Source organism: Talpa occidentalis, unplaced genomic scaffold (genome assembly GCF_014898055.3).
Source record: "Talpa occidentalis isolate TD23 unplaced genomic scaffold, MPIMG_talOcc4v2.1 talOcc4.17, whole genome shotgun sequence".
Lineage (NCBI taxonomy): Eukaryota > Metazoa > Chordata > Mammalia > Eulipotyphla > Talpidae > Talpa > Talpa occidentalis.
The window spans coordinates 53,059,063-53,075,481 of record NW_023601754.1 but is presented as its reverse complement, the minus strand read 5'-3'; the positions used below and the strand labels follow the sequence as shown (position 1 = coordinate 53,075,481).

The 16,419-nt window shown below is 64.6% G+C and overlaps 1 protein-coding gene across 7 annotated transcripts in view; it reads left to right on the top strand.

The window, feature by feature from the left end:
* The first annotated feature begins 13,635 nt into the window (after positions 1-13,635).
* Positions 13,636-16,419, top strand: part of ANO1 (anoctamin 1) — a 55,589-nt gene continuing 52,805 nt past the window's right edge. For 5 of the 7 annotated variants that reach the window (XM_037517415.2, XM_037517413.2, XM_037517414.2 and 2 more), the window contains exon 1: positions 13,645-13,789. In XM_037517415.2, the coding sequence (XP_037373312.1) occupies positions 13,682-13,789 (108 nt within the window). In that variant the 5' untranslated portion in view covers positions 13,645-13,681. Of the gene's footprint in view, positions 13,790-16,419 lie in introns of all 7 variants that reach the window. The other 2 variants (XM_037517412.2, XM_037517410.2) reach the window with 1 other exon arrangement.

Genomic DNA, 16,419 nt, shown 5'->3' with positions numbered 1-16,419 from the left:
GGACAGCGAGGACATCTGACAGTAGGCCACGGGCCGGGTCATCGTGCTGCATCGGTGTAGAATTCCTGATTGGTTGTTGCACCGCAGCTGTGGAAGAGAATGCGTTTGTTCTTAGGGCGAGCACACGGGAGTATTTCTCTCCAACGTGCTTTCCGGTGCTTTGGGAAAGAAACAATGTGGAGAGCCATACAAGCAACATCAGCAGGATAAGGTACTGAGTCTGAAACCTTTTGGTAGTAAAAATTTCCAAAAGAGAAGACAAACCAAAAGCCAGTACGCGGAACTGACCCTTTCTTCTCAGCGAATGGCGGCTCATCCCAAATGTGCCCTCAGCGCAGTCTCTGGACCTGGCTGGGTGTTAACAAGCCGTGTTCGGGTCCAGAGAGCGAGTCAGAAGAGCAGGGCTCCTCCGCAGCGAGGCGAGCCGGCAGTCTCCACTCGGCCATGCAAGTAACTCTTGGGGTGCGCGGTGCCGGTACTGTGGGGGTCCGGTGGGACAGGGTGCATGGGTGGCGCCTTGTTCCTTTGGGAAGTGGCCTGTGGAGGAGAAAAGACAGCACCCACCCCAGCACCCAGTCTCTTCTTGCTCTGGAATCTGTGCTCAGAAACCAGGTCAGCGCAAGGATGGGGAATCCAGCCCCGTCGCCGCGGCTCTCTGTGTGCGCCCAGCCACGCTGCAGGCTCACACGGGCCACGCCGGGCAGAGCGCGAGCCCCCTGCAGGAGAGAGGCACGGGGCTGCCTGCAGAGGGCGGTCACATTCGCCGGTGCAGAGGGCGCCCCTGCCCGCCCGTTCTGCTCGGCCCAGTCATCTCCGTTCTTCGACATGGTTGGAGGGCACGTGCGGTGCCCCTGTGGGCAGCCTGGCTTCCCTTCTCGTGCTCAGTCTCAGCAGGCGGCACGGCGCAGTTGCTGGCTGTCACCCAACGTGCCCGAGACCCCACCTGCAGAGGCGACTCAGGACCTGTGTGTCCAGAGAGCTTCCTGGGGCTGAGTAATGCCCGCCGAGCGGAACCCGGAGGCTTCCGGGAGGAGGTGGCCAGGCTGCCGCCCTCCAACCTGCCCTGGCGTGCCTGGGGTTCTCAGGAACTCCCGGAGGCAGCCTTGGGGGGGGCGGGGGGAGGGACATGAAGCCTCTGAAACCTCCAGTGGACAGGCATGCTCCGGCTGGTTCCAGAGCGCGGCCGGGCCCCCCTCCAGCGGCAGCTCGCCGGCCTCTGCTCCCGCCTGACGTCACGCAAGGGAAGGCAATGACCAGGGCAAGAGAAGCAGGGCGAGGGTACTGCAGGAGCACCCAGATATTTGGAAAAGATAAAACACGGTGGAGCTTCTTGTCGTCCCAGCAATGCGAGGAACACAGGTGACTGAGCCCACCGGGACCCTGAAGAAAGTGGAAGTCGGGGGGCCTCCCTGGGGGCACAGGGGTTAGTCTCAGCACTGTGAGGCTGTCCGCAGCCACTGCAGCAGGGGTCCCATCCCCGGCCAGGGAGCTGCCCCCAGGGCACAGCAGACCTCTCCTGTCTCCCCGCTGCTCCCCTCAGCAGTGTGTTTCAGTGGATCCGCCTGCCCTGCTCCCCGCTCTGTCTCTGGGGAGTCCTCTCACCCCCATACTCTGGCCTGGGCCCCAGCTCTTGTGTGTGTGAATAAATAAATCAAAATAAATATTTAAAAGAAAAGAAAAGTGGAATCCAGGTCCCCCGGTGAGAGAGGACCCCGGCGAGCCTGGCGCCCCTGACAGAGTCGGACACAGCAGCACTCAGGGCGTCAGAAAGCCGGGGCGCCCAGTGGCCAGCCATGAGGTCACCAGAGCACCTGAAAGAGTCGTGATGTCATGGAGGGTCCTGGGTGGGGTCCTGGAAGGAAAAGGGGGGTCTTGGGTGCAGTCAGGAGCCTGAAGCATGGACGCCGCCCACCAGGACAGGGCGCCCCTGAGGCCCCAGGAGACGGGGGTCCCGTGGCACTGTCCTGCCCCACCTGGGCGTCTGTGGGGTAAGAACACCTAAGAAGAAGCAAAAAGCCATCTGGAAAAACAGGAGTAACAGCCGAGGGCTCAAGCACCTCAAGGGTGCAGGAATCTTTGAACAATGGGGGGAGCAGCCCCCGCCCGGCTTGAAGGGATGAACGCGGGTCAGACCCTTCCTGCGGGTGGGGTGGGGAGAGGCAGGGAGGGGCCAGAGACGCCTCAAGAACGTCTGTGTACACTTTGACTCTCCGCGGACTTTCTTCTCCCCCGAAAACCAAGACAAAGGCAAATGTTTCTGAATCAAGGGCCTCGTCGTGCCGCCCCCAGGCCCTCGCTGAGGCGTTTCCATGATCACTTATAGAATCAGGGTCCCAGAAAAGACCCGGCAAAGACTCGGGAGGGAGGCGCCTGTGTGCTCTGGAGCAGGAAGGAGGCGGGCGGGTGGGGGACGCCCCCTTACCTGGGGAGCCTCAGGAGAGGAAGGCAGGAGGCGTTTCCCCAGAGCCTCTCGGCCTGCGGTCGGCGTTTCTGGGCGTTTCTGGGCGTTCTGGGCATTTCTGGCTGGCAGGACACTTTCTGAAACAAATTGTGTCTCTGCAGAACAAATGTTTTAAATAATAAGCAGATACCCGCGCAGGCCAAAAGTTCCATCCACTGCAGGTTTCCAAATATTTTGGTGAAAATAGAAACTTTCCGTTTTATGAGATATTATTTTTGTCTCCCATCTGCACGCCAACTAAAACAAAATATTAAGGCTTAATTCCATTTTATTTCAACTGTTTAACTTTACCCCTGAACTTTAAGATAAACATTTACCCAATGGACGAACTGGTGGATCTGAAATTTCAAGGCCTACTAAACATTTTCCTATTTAATAATCTATCTCGTTTCTATAAACTGTATCAATTTATTAGATGTTTGAGCTGCTTTTAAGGTTGACTAAAGTTTAAGGCCCATGCGGGATGGCTTTTGAAAGATCAGTTTATATTCTCTTCTTCTCTTCTTGCTTCAAAGTTGGTCCTGGAAGCCAGTCCCGCCTCGCTGGCCCGTCCCGGGCGGGCAGTGGACTCGTCAGACGCGAGGGGACAGGTCAGGAGGGTAACGGTCAGGGACGGTGGACCGGGGGCCACATGTCATCCTGGGTGATGCCCCTTCCCCCCTCCTGCTGTCCCGCTCTGCCCCCCTGCCCTGCCTCCCTCCCTCTCCCGCCGCCTTCGGGGCCTCCCCACCCCTCCCCTGCCCCCTTCCCCTCCGCAGAGGCGGCAGTGGCGGCGCAGTTACCTCTCGGGCCGCTAGGTGCTGTGCAGCGCTCGCTGGGGACGCCAAATCAGCCTCCGGTTTCTGCTCCTTGGGAAATTATATCCCTGCGGGGCCCCTCCGCCCCAGAAAGTGGACAGACGGGACTCTGGGGCCTGTGTCTACCAGCGGAACAGGTTCTTCCTGACCGTCAAGGGCTCTGGCTGCTGGTGCCCTGTGAACACCTGGGCACACGCTTCCTGGGGGAGGAGGCGTTTCTTCCTGAACCAGGCTTTTCCCAGCCGCGGCTTCTGGTGGTTTGTGTTGGGAATTGGCCGCGCCAGCTCTGAGTGTCCGAAGCCAGCGCCGCAGAGCGAGGCCAGGCCTGGCGTCAAGGCGGGTGGGGCTGGCTCCGTGACACACCCCCACCGACCCCCCCCCCACCTGCAGGGCAGAAGCTTGGTCCTCACACCTGGCCTCAGGCTTCTCGCTCCCCTGCCTGGTCTGTTTACAATGGGTGGCCTTGGCCAAGCTCCTCCCGCGCCCTGTGCCGTGAGCTCCTCGTCTTCAGTGGGGCCCGAGGTTCTGCGTGGAGGTTTTCTCGAGGATGACCCAACAGCAGGTGCAAAGCCCACGCCGGTCCCAGAACCGGAGCTTCATCTATTCATGCTGCAGGTGTAGCTGGGGGCACCAGCCTGGTCCCAGGCAGCGATGGTGCTGGGAGTGGACCTTCTAGGTACCAATCTCACGAGACAGAAACTGAAAGGCACTGGCAGGGATAACCGTCCGGGAAGTGAATGAATGAACGAGTAACCAAGCACCGTGTCCGCACACTCCCTGGACCGTTAGCACCAATGCCTCCTTCCCTGCAGAGGACACAGTGCATTCTGGGAAAATCTCAGTCCCTTAGCCTGGAAACCCATGGTGCTTGGGCTGCAAGTCACAAAACTAGCCTAATCCTGAGGAGGAGGGCAGGAGGGCGGGATGGTAAGGTGCGGGGAGGCAGGGAGGGGAAGGAGAGACGGGCAGGGGCGAGGCTGGGAAGCGGGCTGGCAGTTGCATCTTTGCCCAGCATCCCAGTAGACTCTGGTGCGGAGGCCCCGCCCCCAGCTGGCAGCCCAGCTGGTGCTCACACACGGGGCGAGGCCGGGGCAGCCCAGCGGGCCAGCGCTTCTCGGCGCTGCGGTCACTGTTGCTGCCTCTGGGTCAGACACCCACCAGTGCCAGGAGCTGACACTGGGGGCTACCGGGCTTGGGGCTGCCCCTACTTTCTCAGGGACTGGGGCTTCTCTGTTTCTGTGACCCGGCGCTCTTTACCCTGTTCTCCCGACTCTCTGTTTTCACCCCTTCCCAAGCCTGCCGTGGCCCCGCGGAAGTGGACCGCGAGCAGGGCGTGGACAGCAGCCGGCCTCACTCAGCCACCAGGCCCCCGGCCACCTCCCCCACACACTCACTCCTGGGTCACTGCGCCCCGCCAGGTGGGTCAGCCTGAGGCTCCCTGGCCGCTGTGGGGGCAGGGCCTCTGCCCGTCAGGCTGGGTCTGCAGCCTCTCCTGAGGGCTCCCCACAGGTCAGCGGGCTGGGGCCCAGCCAGAGGGCGGATCTGGGCCTGGCTGAAGCCCAGCTCTGGGACTCTCAGCGGCCACCTGGCCCTTCACCCCCTCCCGCCAGGGCTGGCTCTCTGGCCTCGCCCCTCAGCTGAGAAGGACTTTTCAGAGGCTGATGTTTATCTGAGCGTTTTCTCAGCCTCCAGGTGGCCTTTTGTTCTTCATCCCAGTCTGCTCTGGAGAGACTTTTCAGAAGACTTTAAATTTGCCCCCAGGGATCCCACAGATGCTGACCCCTCCCTGGCTGTGCTGGCCTCCAAGGTCCAGGCAGTGGGCATGGAAGGGCCAAGTCAGCCAGGCCAGACCAGCAGGAAATAAGGTTTTTCTTGTGTCTTCCCCTAAACTCCTCCCGACGTCCCTTTCCCTTTGCTGTGGGAGCCGATGCTGTGTGTGCGGGTCACCGGGGAAAAGGGTTTGGGAGAAGAAAGTCATTTACACCTCAGTATGAATTAGTCCAATAGTTTGCTTTTTCTTCAGGCTTTGCTCCTGGTCTGCCCCCCGCTGGGACATAAGCCCAGGGGAGCAGGGACTCGTCTGCAGTGTCCACTCCGCGTCTCGGGTCTGGTGCTCAGGGGTGTCCAGGGGTTGAATTAATGAATGTCCAGTGCATGAAGCAGTGAACGGCAGGGAGGCCAGGTTTGGGGGTCACTGGCCAGATGGCCATGTGTGCTTTCTGTGCAGCCCCCGTGCCTGTCTTTTTGAGGATGAGCCGGCTGGACACGCCACAGCTGTCTCAGCTGGCCCCTTGCTGGGCCAGCTGCCCCCCTGTGTTTTGGGGCCAGAGCAGAAGTGGCTCAAAGGCTTCAGAGCCTACATCATGTGTCTGGGGTCACCCTGCGGGCGCAGAGACAGAGAAAAGAGGCCTGTGCCGGCCTCATGAATCTCCAGAAAGTTCCATCCCAGTAAGGGGCCAGGCTTTCTGAGCCCAGGGCAGCCTGTCCACGGCGGACAGAGCCCCTGCTGTGCTGCCCTCGCCGGCGTCCGGGGTGCGGCAGCTGCCTGGGCCTCCTCTGAGCTGCGACAGTGACTCCTGCCCCCGTGAAGAGACACTTGCATGCGCGGGGACACGGCACTTCTCCCCGAGGGTCTGAGGACCCCAGAAGCCCCCCTGCGTGGCCAGGCGGGAAGAGGCCCCAACATCTCAGGGACAGCTCAGGGAGGAAACTCCCGGCCCTTCCTGCCCAGCATGCGGAGGGCCCGGAAGCAAGGAAAAGTGGAAAGACCTTTACTTGGGCTCAGGGCGCTGCCCGGGGGTGAGGATTTGCAGGGGACACCCTGGCTTGTGAAAAGAAAGTGCCAACTCGCCTTCCTAAAACCCAGTTATTCAAAATTAATAAATTTTAAAAAATCCATTTATTACATGAAAATGGACCCCCGTGTCTATCTCATCCCCAGGCCCCTGAAGGGCTGTGAGTGTCCCCTTGGGCAGAGGCCCACCCTGGCCGGCTATGGGAGTGCAGCGGTGCTGACTAGAGCTGCCCCCCAGCCGTTCAGGCTCAGCCTTCCTGGGGGTCCTGGGGGGTCTCCTGCTGTCCCCTGCTGGACTCGTTTTGATGCTGAGATGCTCTGGGACGGTTTGATGGGTGAGCCAGGAGCCCCTCCCCCTCCCCAGCCAGCCCCCCTCAGCTCCCATCTCCCCACAAGCGCCTCCTCCAGGGCCCCCAGCCACAGCCAGCCTCCCCCAGCCCTTCCCCCGTTTGGAGCTGCGTCTCCTCCTCCTCGTCTTCCTGGTTCCTGGTGACCGTTCAGGGCCCAGGAAAAGCCACTCCCTCCGGAGAGCTCAGTGACCGGACCTCCCTTCTTCAGGCCCTCGCTGCCCCCTGCTCTTCTGAATTCCCTGGGCAGCCCTCAGGGTCAGCCCCGGGGCTGCACGCAGTAGGACCTCTGTCCGTGTGCCGACTGCCCTCCCCGGCCGGGGCCCTCGGGTCAGGCCAGCCTGACAGGCTGGTCAGTGGGTTCTGTGGCCGCTGGACAGTGGCCTCCAGCACTTTCCCCAGTGGCTTCATGAGCTTGAAAGCGTTAAGACAACAATGTGTCCTCCTGGTAGCCGCCTGACCAGCAGCCGCCCCTCGGGGGCTCTGGAGTCAGATGCCCCAGGGCCTGGCACAGACACGGCGTTCGCTCACCCCTTCTTCTGACAAATATTCTGGGGCCGTTCCGGGTGCTGGGAGCTGAGTTCCGCGGGAGAGACTGAGGCCCTGCTCTCCTGGCCGCAACCAGCGTCGGGAGGCGGAGGGGCCTGAGAGGGTGGGAGGCCGTCTGGGCAGAACAGGAGGCAAACGGGAGCCCCGGGGGCACCAGCGAGGGCCTGCTCCAGGGTGTAGGCCAGGCAGGCCCTCCCCGGCCCTGAGGATGTGACCTTGCTGCACCCCTCCCCCCCCCCCAACCCCAGGCCAGGGCTGTGCATGCAGCGGCAGCCCCACCCATCCAGTCCTTCGCTTCTCCCCGGGGCCCTGGCGAGCGCAGGGCCACCCCCGCGCTGGGCACCTTCGCGGGTGCTTTAGGAAGGAATTGGAGGCTCGCCCAGGTCCCTGCGGGTCCCGGCTGGTGTCGCTTCCAGGCGTGGCATCTGCAGCCTCCCGGGCAGGCAGCAAATGGCTCAGGAGGGGAGAGGCGGGAAGGGTGTGAGCACCAGGCCGGCGTGGAGGGGCCGTGGCGGTGAATGGCCGGTGAATGGCCGTGGGCTCGCCGAGGGAGGGGGCGGTGAGCCAGCGAGCGCAGGGGGAGAGCGAGAGGAGAGGAGAAGAGAGGCCAGACGGTGGGCTGCTGGGGGGGACCCAGAGGGGAGGAGTCCCTGGGGCGAGAGGGAGTGGGCCTGATGTTGTGAGGGGGCCGCGGGCTGGGGGGGGGGCACCCAGAGGCGAGGGGTCGCCGGGCCTGAGGCAGTGAGTGGTGAGCGAGTGCGTGACCGACCCCCAACCAGGCGCAGGGGGCCACGGCCTGAGACGCCTCCGCCTGGGTGTCCACCTGCCGGTGTCCAGGACCCTGGGAAGGAGGCTTGGGCGGCCGCCCACCCCCACTCGGCCTGGGACAGGGCGGACACCGGCAGGTGCCCCTGGGCGCCCGCGGGTCCAGGTGCCGCCCAGCTTCTGTCACGTCCTCCTGAAGGTGTATGACCAGCCTCGTAATCAGACATGGTTTGTAGCTCGAGTCCACTCCGCCAAAATATTTGAGGAATCCAGACGGCCCTTGGGTGCGGACGGCTCCCTCCGTGGACGCTCGCGCTCGGAAAGCCCCACATGGGCCGTTTTCCCCTGAACAACAAATGGGCGAGTGGCCTGCGGGGCGGTGTCAGGCCTGCGAGGACAGCGCCCCTCTCCTCACAATTAGCTCACGCCGGTTCGCTGTAGACATTTTAGAAATCACAGAACACGAGGCGAGGCCTCCCTCAGACGTCTCTCAAACGACAGTCTGCCCCGGGCCTGACCCCGCGTGACGTGGCGGCTCCTGCATGAGACGGACAGAGTCAAACAGGCACAAGCTGCAAGGCTCTGTGGGGAGTGAAATAACTACCTTTCATGGGGAACCGCCTGCCTGACCCGCTCGAGTGTCCCGGCTGCTGAAGTGCCCAGGGCGGTGGCCCCGGGGCAGGGCTGTGCCGGTGGCCCCGGAAGCTCACGCTTCCCTGCAAGAGAAGCCGTGTCAGGCAGCCAGGTGGGCCAGCCCTGGGGGCTCCAGACTCTGACCCCAGCTGGCCCGGACACCCGGGGCCGTTGGCGGGGCCTCTGGTTCATCCCTACAATAAGGGGATGTTGCCCCAGGCGGGGTGCCGGGCGGGGACACAGGACAGTGTCCCCAGAAGAGGCCCTCGGCCCTCGGGCGCAGGACGGAGACCCGGGGCCCCGCTGAGGCCCTGGCACAAAACCAAAGCTCAGTGCTGGGTCACTGCCCGAGAAAGCGGGGCTCCCAGGGAGCTGCCCCTCTGGGGTCCCCTGTGCCGGCCCTGGCGCCCCTTCCCGCAAGACCCTGAGTCCTGCGTCTGTCCCAGGAGCTCATCCTGGTCCTCCGAGCCCGGCTATAAGACGCGGCCTGAGTCCAGCGCGATTCCCTCACAGGGAGACCCGGGCTTTTGCCTCCTGGATGTCGGGGTTGGCCTCCCCGTGGGGCATCCTGTGGCCACCGACCCCAGGGGAGTGATAAGGCAGGTGCGATACCCTCACAGGGCATCGGGGTGGGGTGGGAACAGATGTGTTGGGTTCACACACCCAGTGGGGGGACCCCGAGTCCGACCCAGCCAGTAGCTCAGGGCCACACTCCCTCCAGCCCACCTGGCTGGGCTCCTCGGGGCCTCTCAGCAGCGTGGGGTCCTCTGGTTCCCTGGGAACCCCTGAGAGGGAACCCCTAGGACCTAGAGCAAGGAGCCGGAAGCCCTTCTATTCTCTCAAGCCCCCAGAGCAAAGGCGGGGACCAGGATCTCCCTGAAAAGGGGGTGTCGTGCAGTCTCCACTCTCTGCTGGGGGTTGCCGGGTGGCCGGCTCATGCTAACCACAGCTGGAAGCAGGGGGGACCCGGCTGACCCGGGCGGGCAGGGCTCCTGATGCCAAAGCTGCGTCACGGAGACCATCTCTGCACTTCCCCGGGGCTCGCTGGGGCGGGTGGCAATTTGAGACCCAGCCTGGACTTCTCCCCGCACACCCCAGGAAGGCGGGCGGGGCACCCGGAGGCCACTGGCAGCCGCGGTAATGGACCCGGAGCTCCGAGGAGCCGGCTCGTCAAGGCCAGGCACCGCTGTTGTTGAATAAATAAACATAACCGGGACGTCGGCAGTGCCAGAGACGGGCGGACAGGAGCGCCCAGCCTGAGGATGACCCAGCAGAAAGGAGCTGGCGCGTCCCGCGGAGCGGGGCTGAGTAATGCCCGCCGAGCGGAACCCAGAGGCTTCCGGAAGGAGGTGGCCAGGCTGCCGCCCTCCAACCTGCCCCGGCGTGCCTGGGGTTCTCAGGAACTCCCGGAGGCAGCCTTGGGGGGGGGGCGGGGGGAGGGACATGAAGCCTCTGAAACCTCCAGTGGACAGGACTTCGCGCTCCGGCTGGTTCCAGAGCGCGGCCGGGCCCCCCTCCAGCTCCCACCTGACGTCACGCAAGGGAAGGAAATGACCAGGCCCGTCTCCGGCCACCGAATCTCGGACAACAGTGCCCAGGCCCGCGCTCCCTGGGGACGGTGATGCCCAGTCCCTTTTAGCACATGATGTCATCCACCTGCTCGGCGGCCGCGTCCTTCCCGCGCGGGCTCCCGCCCGAGACCGGAAGGGGCCCCAGCCAGCAGGCAGGGTGGCTACTGGTGCCCCCCACACCCCTGTCAAGTGCTGCTCACTTCTTCCACGCCGCTCCGGCTGCTCCTGCATCCACACGTGGCCTCAGCACCCCTGAGCGCAGAGCCCGTCTCACGCGCAGAGCCAGGGGCTCCTGACCAGGCCCAGGACCACCCCTTCCACCAACCCAGGGCAGGCGGGGGCGCCAAGCTGGTCTCCTGCCTCAGATCTGTGTGTGTGTGTGTGTGTGTGTGTGTTGAAGTCACCCTTGGGGGCAGGGGACGGTCAGGAGGCCTAGATTAAAGGGCAGAGTTGGCTGCTTGACCAAGCCAAGCAGGTCCTCTCTCCAGCCCAGCACTGTCACCTGAGACGAGTGCTGATAAGATCGGCCTCCTGGGGAGCAGAGGGCAGGCAAGGGTCTTTGTTAAGCCCCACGCAGAGGGTCTCAACAGGGGGTGATTTTGCTCCCCAGGGGACATTTGGGGTTGTCGCCCTGGGAGGAAGGTGGCAATACTGGTGCCTAGAGGGTCAAGGCCAGAGATGGTGTTGACCCTCCAGTGCACTCCGCCGCCCCCCAGAAAGAAGGATCAGCCCCACATGTCAACAGTGCCCGGCTGGAGAAGCCCGCCCGAGGGCACCGTCTCACAGGAGACGCTGCTAGCGCTTCCTCACCCCCACGTCCAGGCAAGTGGCGTCGGAGGGCCTGTCCTGCGGGGCTTCGTCACCGTCCGTCCACCAGGTGACCTCTCAGACCCGGCCAGGCCGGCTGCAAGGCATTCCTCCCCGTGGGCGCGGCGCGGATGGTCAGCCGAGGTTGCAAAAACAATAGCGTTGGAAGAGGCCCTCTGAGCTCTTCCCGGGAAGGTGCTCTCCCAGCAGCGCCCGCGCCCGGGTCACGCCATGCACGCGCTGCCGGCGATCAGGGAAATGTCAGCGGAGACGCAAGTGGATAACATCACGCCGGCGCGGAAGGGCAGCCCGGCGGCAGGCAGCGGGCCCAGGACGTCCGTAATAAAACGCACCGTTTAACTCATGAGACTGGTCTTTACTAATTCAAAGCGGGGAATTAATCCTGCAGGCGAAATCTGCCCCTTTGGGGTTTTAATGATGAGAATCAGTGAGTCAAAAAGGGGGCGATGCAAAATTAATGCCATCTCTTAGCTGGAGGGCTCATTTATAAGCAATTAGCGGCTCCGAGCAGAGACAGAGTCCCGATCCGAGGGCCAGCGCGAGCCAGTCGCTCAGGGAACCACCGCAGAACAAAGGGACACCCCGGTCCTGCTAGTGGGGAGTACCCTGGTGTGGATTTCTGCTCCCCTTCCCCAGTGGTGGGGGTTGTTTTCATTTCTGTTGGTTTCCAAAACCCCCGTGGTCTGGGATTGGAGCTGATCCTTGCTGGCCCTCCTCCCCACTAACCCGAACCTCTCCCCTCTGCATTTCCTCGCCAGGGAGGGGGTGCAGGCAGATGGGGTGCAGGCAGGGAGCCCACAGAGACGTGGCAGAGAATGTGACCAGATGTCTTAAGCCCAGGAAGGTGCCTATCGGGCAGACGTCTCCTGCAGCAGAGCCCTGAGGGGCGCCTGCTCTGCCGGAGGTGGGTGGCGGGGGGAAAACAGGGGGACACCCAGGAGGCTGACCCCACCCTGTAGCCCCCACCCCCGCCCGGGGCCGTCTCCCACTCCGTTGCCAAGGGTCACTTCCCAGACGCTTGGGATCACCCCTGTCCGCGGAACTGAGATTCTGTTTTTCCTCCTTTTTCACCAGCCAGACCTTGTGGTCGGTAAGACCTGCCGCCGCTTGACACCCGTTCGCGCGCCGCGAGACCTTCGCTGCCCGCACGGCCGTGGCGCTGGCCAGGCCGGGAGTGACGCAATCCCCCGCGCGCCCTCCCGGCCCTGAAAACATGAGCTCTCAGGGGCACGGTCTCCCTGGCGTGGCAGAGACCGTGCAGGGCTGTTTCCGGCGGGGCTTGGCCCGCGGCGCGCTGGTCTCCAGGTCTGCTCTGCAGTCCAAGGCGCAGACAAAGGGTCCTTTGGGGCCACGCGGTGCCCGTTGGCAAGACCGGCCCAAGGATGGAGTAAACTTCCTGCACCTCAACAGGGAGGGGGCTCCCGCCAGGGAAGGGAGGTCACAGCAATGACAAGAGACGGTGGCAGCAGCAGAGGCCGCCACGGCGCCCGCCCCCCCGCACGCGGGACGCTCGCAGAGGAGCCACAGGCCTGCGCGTCTCTGAGGCTCTCCTGAGGTCATAGCTGAAAAGCTAGACCACGCCCTGGCGCCCCCACCCCACCTCGATTCCAGAATCCACCCTGCGCACTGTGGCATGCTGATGACGTCATGACCTTGGAAGGCAGCTTTCTAGTCCCTTCTGCGGTCCTGAATGTTCCTCGGTGGCCATTCCACAAGCAGCTGTGGAGCACCAGCTGTGTGAACCCCCTGTACAGAGGCCAGGTGAAGGGAGGTTCTCTGGCCCGAGTGCTTGCGGGGCAGTCCAGGGCAACTTCCTGCCGCTGGTGGCATCTGGTGCACACCCTGGGGAACTAATGGGACGTAGCGAGGAGGAGAGGGAGACTTTATTCCTGCTGGACAGGGTGGCTCTGCGGGCACTGGGGGCGAAACCGAGTGTGGCTGCCCCTGGAGTCCTACGTCCTCCTCCTGCAGGGATGGAGGGTTAAAAACGTGTCCCGGAGCACCGTCTGTGTGCTGGGCCCCTCAGGTCCCCGGAGGAGCCTGATCAAAGCCGCCATCCCTCCCCGGCGGGTGGGGGGCAGTAGAGCTGCCCACAAGGCCAGGCCTGGCACCTGGCCACCCTGCCCCGGCTCCCGGGCTTCTCAGAGCCAGGCCCCCTCTACGAAACGAGGGCCCCCCGGGGGGTTAATAGAGATGAACTTTGTGAAAGATGCTGTACCCCGTCAGGCTGCTCGGGGCTCCGTAATGGGGGCTGTGGGCAACATGGGGGGCTCTGGAGAGCCGCTTACATGGGAGAGATGCTGCCAGGAGCAAGGGCCAGCTGGAGAGGGCGGGCCTGCGGAAAGCAGGGGAGGCTGCCCGGAGGAGGTGTGAGCTGGGTGAGGCAGGAGCCTGCCCGCGGGTGGAGGGGCCGGGGCAGGGCGAGCATTCCTGCCCCCGGTCCAGAAGCGCCTCCCCTGCAGGGTGGCAGCCCCGGCGAGGGGCCCGCTTGGAGGCTGGAGCTGGGGCTGCTGCGGCTTCCTCCCTGACCCGCAGCCTTGGCCACGCGCAAAGAGAAAAAAAACCCGAAGGGGCGCGTTCCCGGGGGAAGTCAAGCTTGGGGGGCCGCGGCCACGGAGCCCTGTCTTCCTGGGTTTAAATTTCTACGGAAAGTCTGACCGCGCGGCCGCGCCCCTGCCATAAGCGGCGCCGCGCGCCCAGGTCCTGCTCGGGGAGGGGCGCGGGGCGGGCCGGGCGGGCCGGGCGCGGGGCGGGCCGGGCGGGCCGGGCGCGGGGCGGGCGCGGGGCGGGCGCGGGCGGCGGCCACGTCCCGGCGGGCGGCGGAGGCCCGGCCCCCTGCGCCGACCGACCGACCGCGCCGTCTCCCTGCAGAGGCCGCCGGGGCCGTGGATGGCGAGGGCGCGCCGCCCGGCGGTCCCGGCGCACAGGCGGCCGCGATGAGGGTCAGCGAGAAGTACTCGACGCTCCCGGCCGAGGACCGCAGCGTCCACATCATCAACATCTGCGCCATCGAGGACCTGGGCTACCTGCCGTCCGAGGGCACGGTGAGTGCGCGGCGCCACCTGCGCCGAGGGGCCGCGCGCACGTGGGCCGACCCCGCGCGCCCGCCCCGCGCGCCCCGCGCGCCCCGCGGCCGGCAGCCCCGAGGCCCGGCCCGGCTGCAGCTGGCCCGGGGCGCTCCCCTCCCGGCGCCGGCAGCGGGGTGGGGGGGTGTGGGGGTGAGGGGGAACCTCCAGGCCCCTCGCGCCTCCGCTCCAGGCGGCTCGGCGCCCCTTCACCTGCCCGCGGCGCAACCCCCGGGGCTGAGCCCGCCGCGCCCCCCGCCCCGGGCTTCCCCGGCTGGCGGGTCCCCAGCCTCGCCCGAGCGCGGGCAGGGCCGCGGGGACAAGCAGCATCACACGTGGGGGTCCCGCCACCCCCCACCCCCGCCCCGTGGGGCCAGATCCAGCCTGTAGGAATCCCCGGAGGACAGAATTCGCCCTCGCGGGGGTGGAGGGGGGGTGGCTTCATTAATTAGAGCAAAGTTTGCCACAAGAGTGAGGAGCTGAGACCAGCGCCCTCAGCCGGGAGCCCCAGGGGCCCGAGAGCGGCCTCCGCCTGCTCCCTCCCTCCCCCGCCGCCCTGCCTGGACAGCCCAAAGGCCGGGGTCCCGGCTCTGGCTGGAGGCCCTGGCACCTGGGAGCTCCTGCCGGGCGGGAGCCTGTGCCAGGGCTGGGGGGATCTAGGGCTTGCCCCTCCTTGGGCCTCACCTGGGGCTTGTGGGAATTTGGGGGTGCCTCTGCAGCTGGGCTGGCACAAAGGCGCAGGGAGCCTTGGGTAGGAGGGTCGGTGGGAAACACTTCTGCCTGGGATGGACGCCTTTGGCCTGAAAGCCTAGGGGTCATCGGTGGTCGCCTGACGTGTGCCAGGATGCTCCCTGGGCACCCACAGGAAGGGGCCGCGCCCTTCTGGGCTCCAGGGAACGTTACCCAGGACAGCGACAAAGGCACTCTTCCCTGCGCTGCTGGCCCCTGGTAACTTGCTTAACTCACAGCAATACACAGTTGCTGCTGCTCCTCAGATGAGGGGCGGCCTGTGCCGCCCGCAAAGGCCAAGAGGGGCCAGGTGGCCAGTTCCCAGCCCCCACCAGCTAGGAGGAGAGCTCGGAAGGCCTGAGACACAGGTGCAGGTGGCCACAGGTGGCCACAGGTGGCCGCGGAGGCCTGAACGTCAGAGGAGCTAGTGGTTCCCACCCTGAGTTGGGGGTGGGGCCTCGGGCAGGGATGTCACATCCCCACCCAGAGGTGGGGGGCCTGTTTGGAGGCGTGAGAGGATGGTGACGTCCAGTGGAAAGAATTGGACCTGCAGAGGTAGACCCGCAGGAAGACCTGGTGAGGAACTGGACATGAAATGGGACAAGGCCTGGTGAGGAACTGGACGTGGAATGAAGAAATAAGACAAGAGGCAAAGGCCTTGGGCTCCGGGGTTAGTTCCGGGGCCTCCGCTTGCCTGGATCCACGGCTGTTTCCCCCGGACCCCGGTGAGGCCCCAGAGCTGGAGGAGGTGGCCCGTCACTGGGTCTTCCCATCCAGGCCCCCGCAGACAGGAGCAGATGAGGCTCCGGACACTTGCTTTGCCCACACTCTCTCTACGGGCAGGTTTGGGGTATTGTAAGGACAGGACTGGGCACAGGGCAGGTTTTCTGACCCAGCAGACCGGGTAGAGGAGGAGTCAGGGTCCTCAGTGGCTTTTGCAGGTCTTTTATTTAGATTTACCAGGCACACGGCAGGCAGGGGTGCTGGGGGGCCGGGAGGCTGGCAGGCCTCCCAGCCCCCAGCACATCCTCACTCTCTCTGGGCTCTCTGGCCTTCTCTCTGCTTCTCTGCTCTCGGCTTCCGTTCGTTCTTGGCTTCTGCCGGCGTCCCCATGATGCCGCCCTTGTAAACGCAGTCCCTCAGCCCAGGTGTACCCACTCAGGTGCCCGCCATCAGGCCTGCACTCAGGACCCCAGGGTTCCCTCATCTATCCTAATGACGGGAGGGCGGAAAAGCCTGATACTTCTACCTCACCCTACAGGGATCATGGGCTCGGGGGGCTGTGAATCCGGCCACTGACCGTGGAGAGAGGGCAGCGCGATGCCACAGACTGGCCACAGACAGGAGGCTGCCACTGTAGAAGGGGGGCAGGCGCGGGAGGGGAGCGCCCCCATGGGCATCCCTGGCACAGCTCAAGCCAATAATTGTTGCTCACTCACACCTGAGTCACCAGCCACGCCCGCAAAGGCCGGAGGACGTGGGCCGCCTTTCTGAGCGTTGCTATCGCTTCCCAGACGAGCACTCCAAACCCGATCCCATAGGCGTGGGCTTAAATCGGCCGTCAGAGTGAGGCCAACCCGCGGCCACGGCTCCGGGCGTCCCTGGGCTGCTGCTCCCGGCCATCCCCGAGTTCAAGGGTCAAGTCACGTTCACGCTCACAGTAAAGCCCTGTAAGAAGAAAAGACTAAGTCAGAGCCGGGGTGGGTGCGACTTATTTCGTCCGTTTTCTCTGGGCTGACACCTGAGTGTTTCTACTTTCTGCTTCACACGCAGTGTCCTCCCAGGGCGGGGTCAAGTGCTGGCCAGCCCAGACGCCCTGAGGCCCGGGACCGGTGCCCGCGCAGGGTGATCAGGGTGGCCCCGCGCTGATCTGAGCGGAC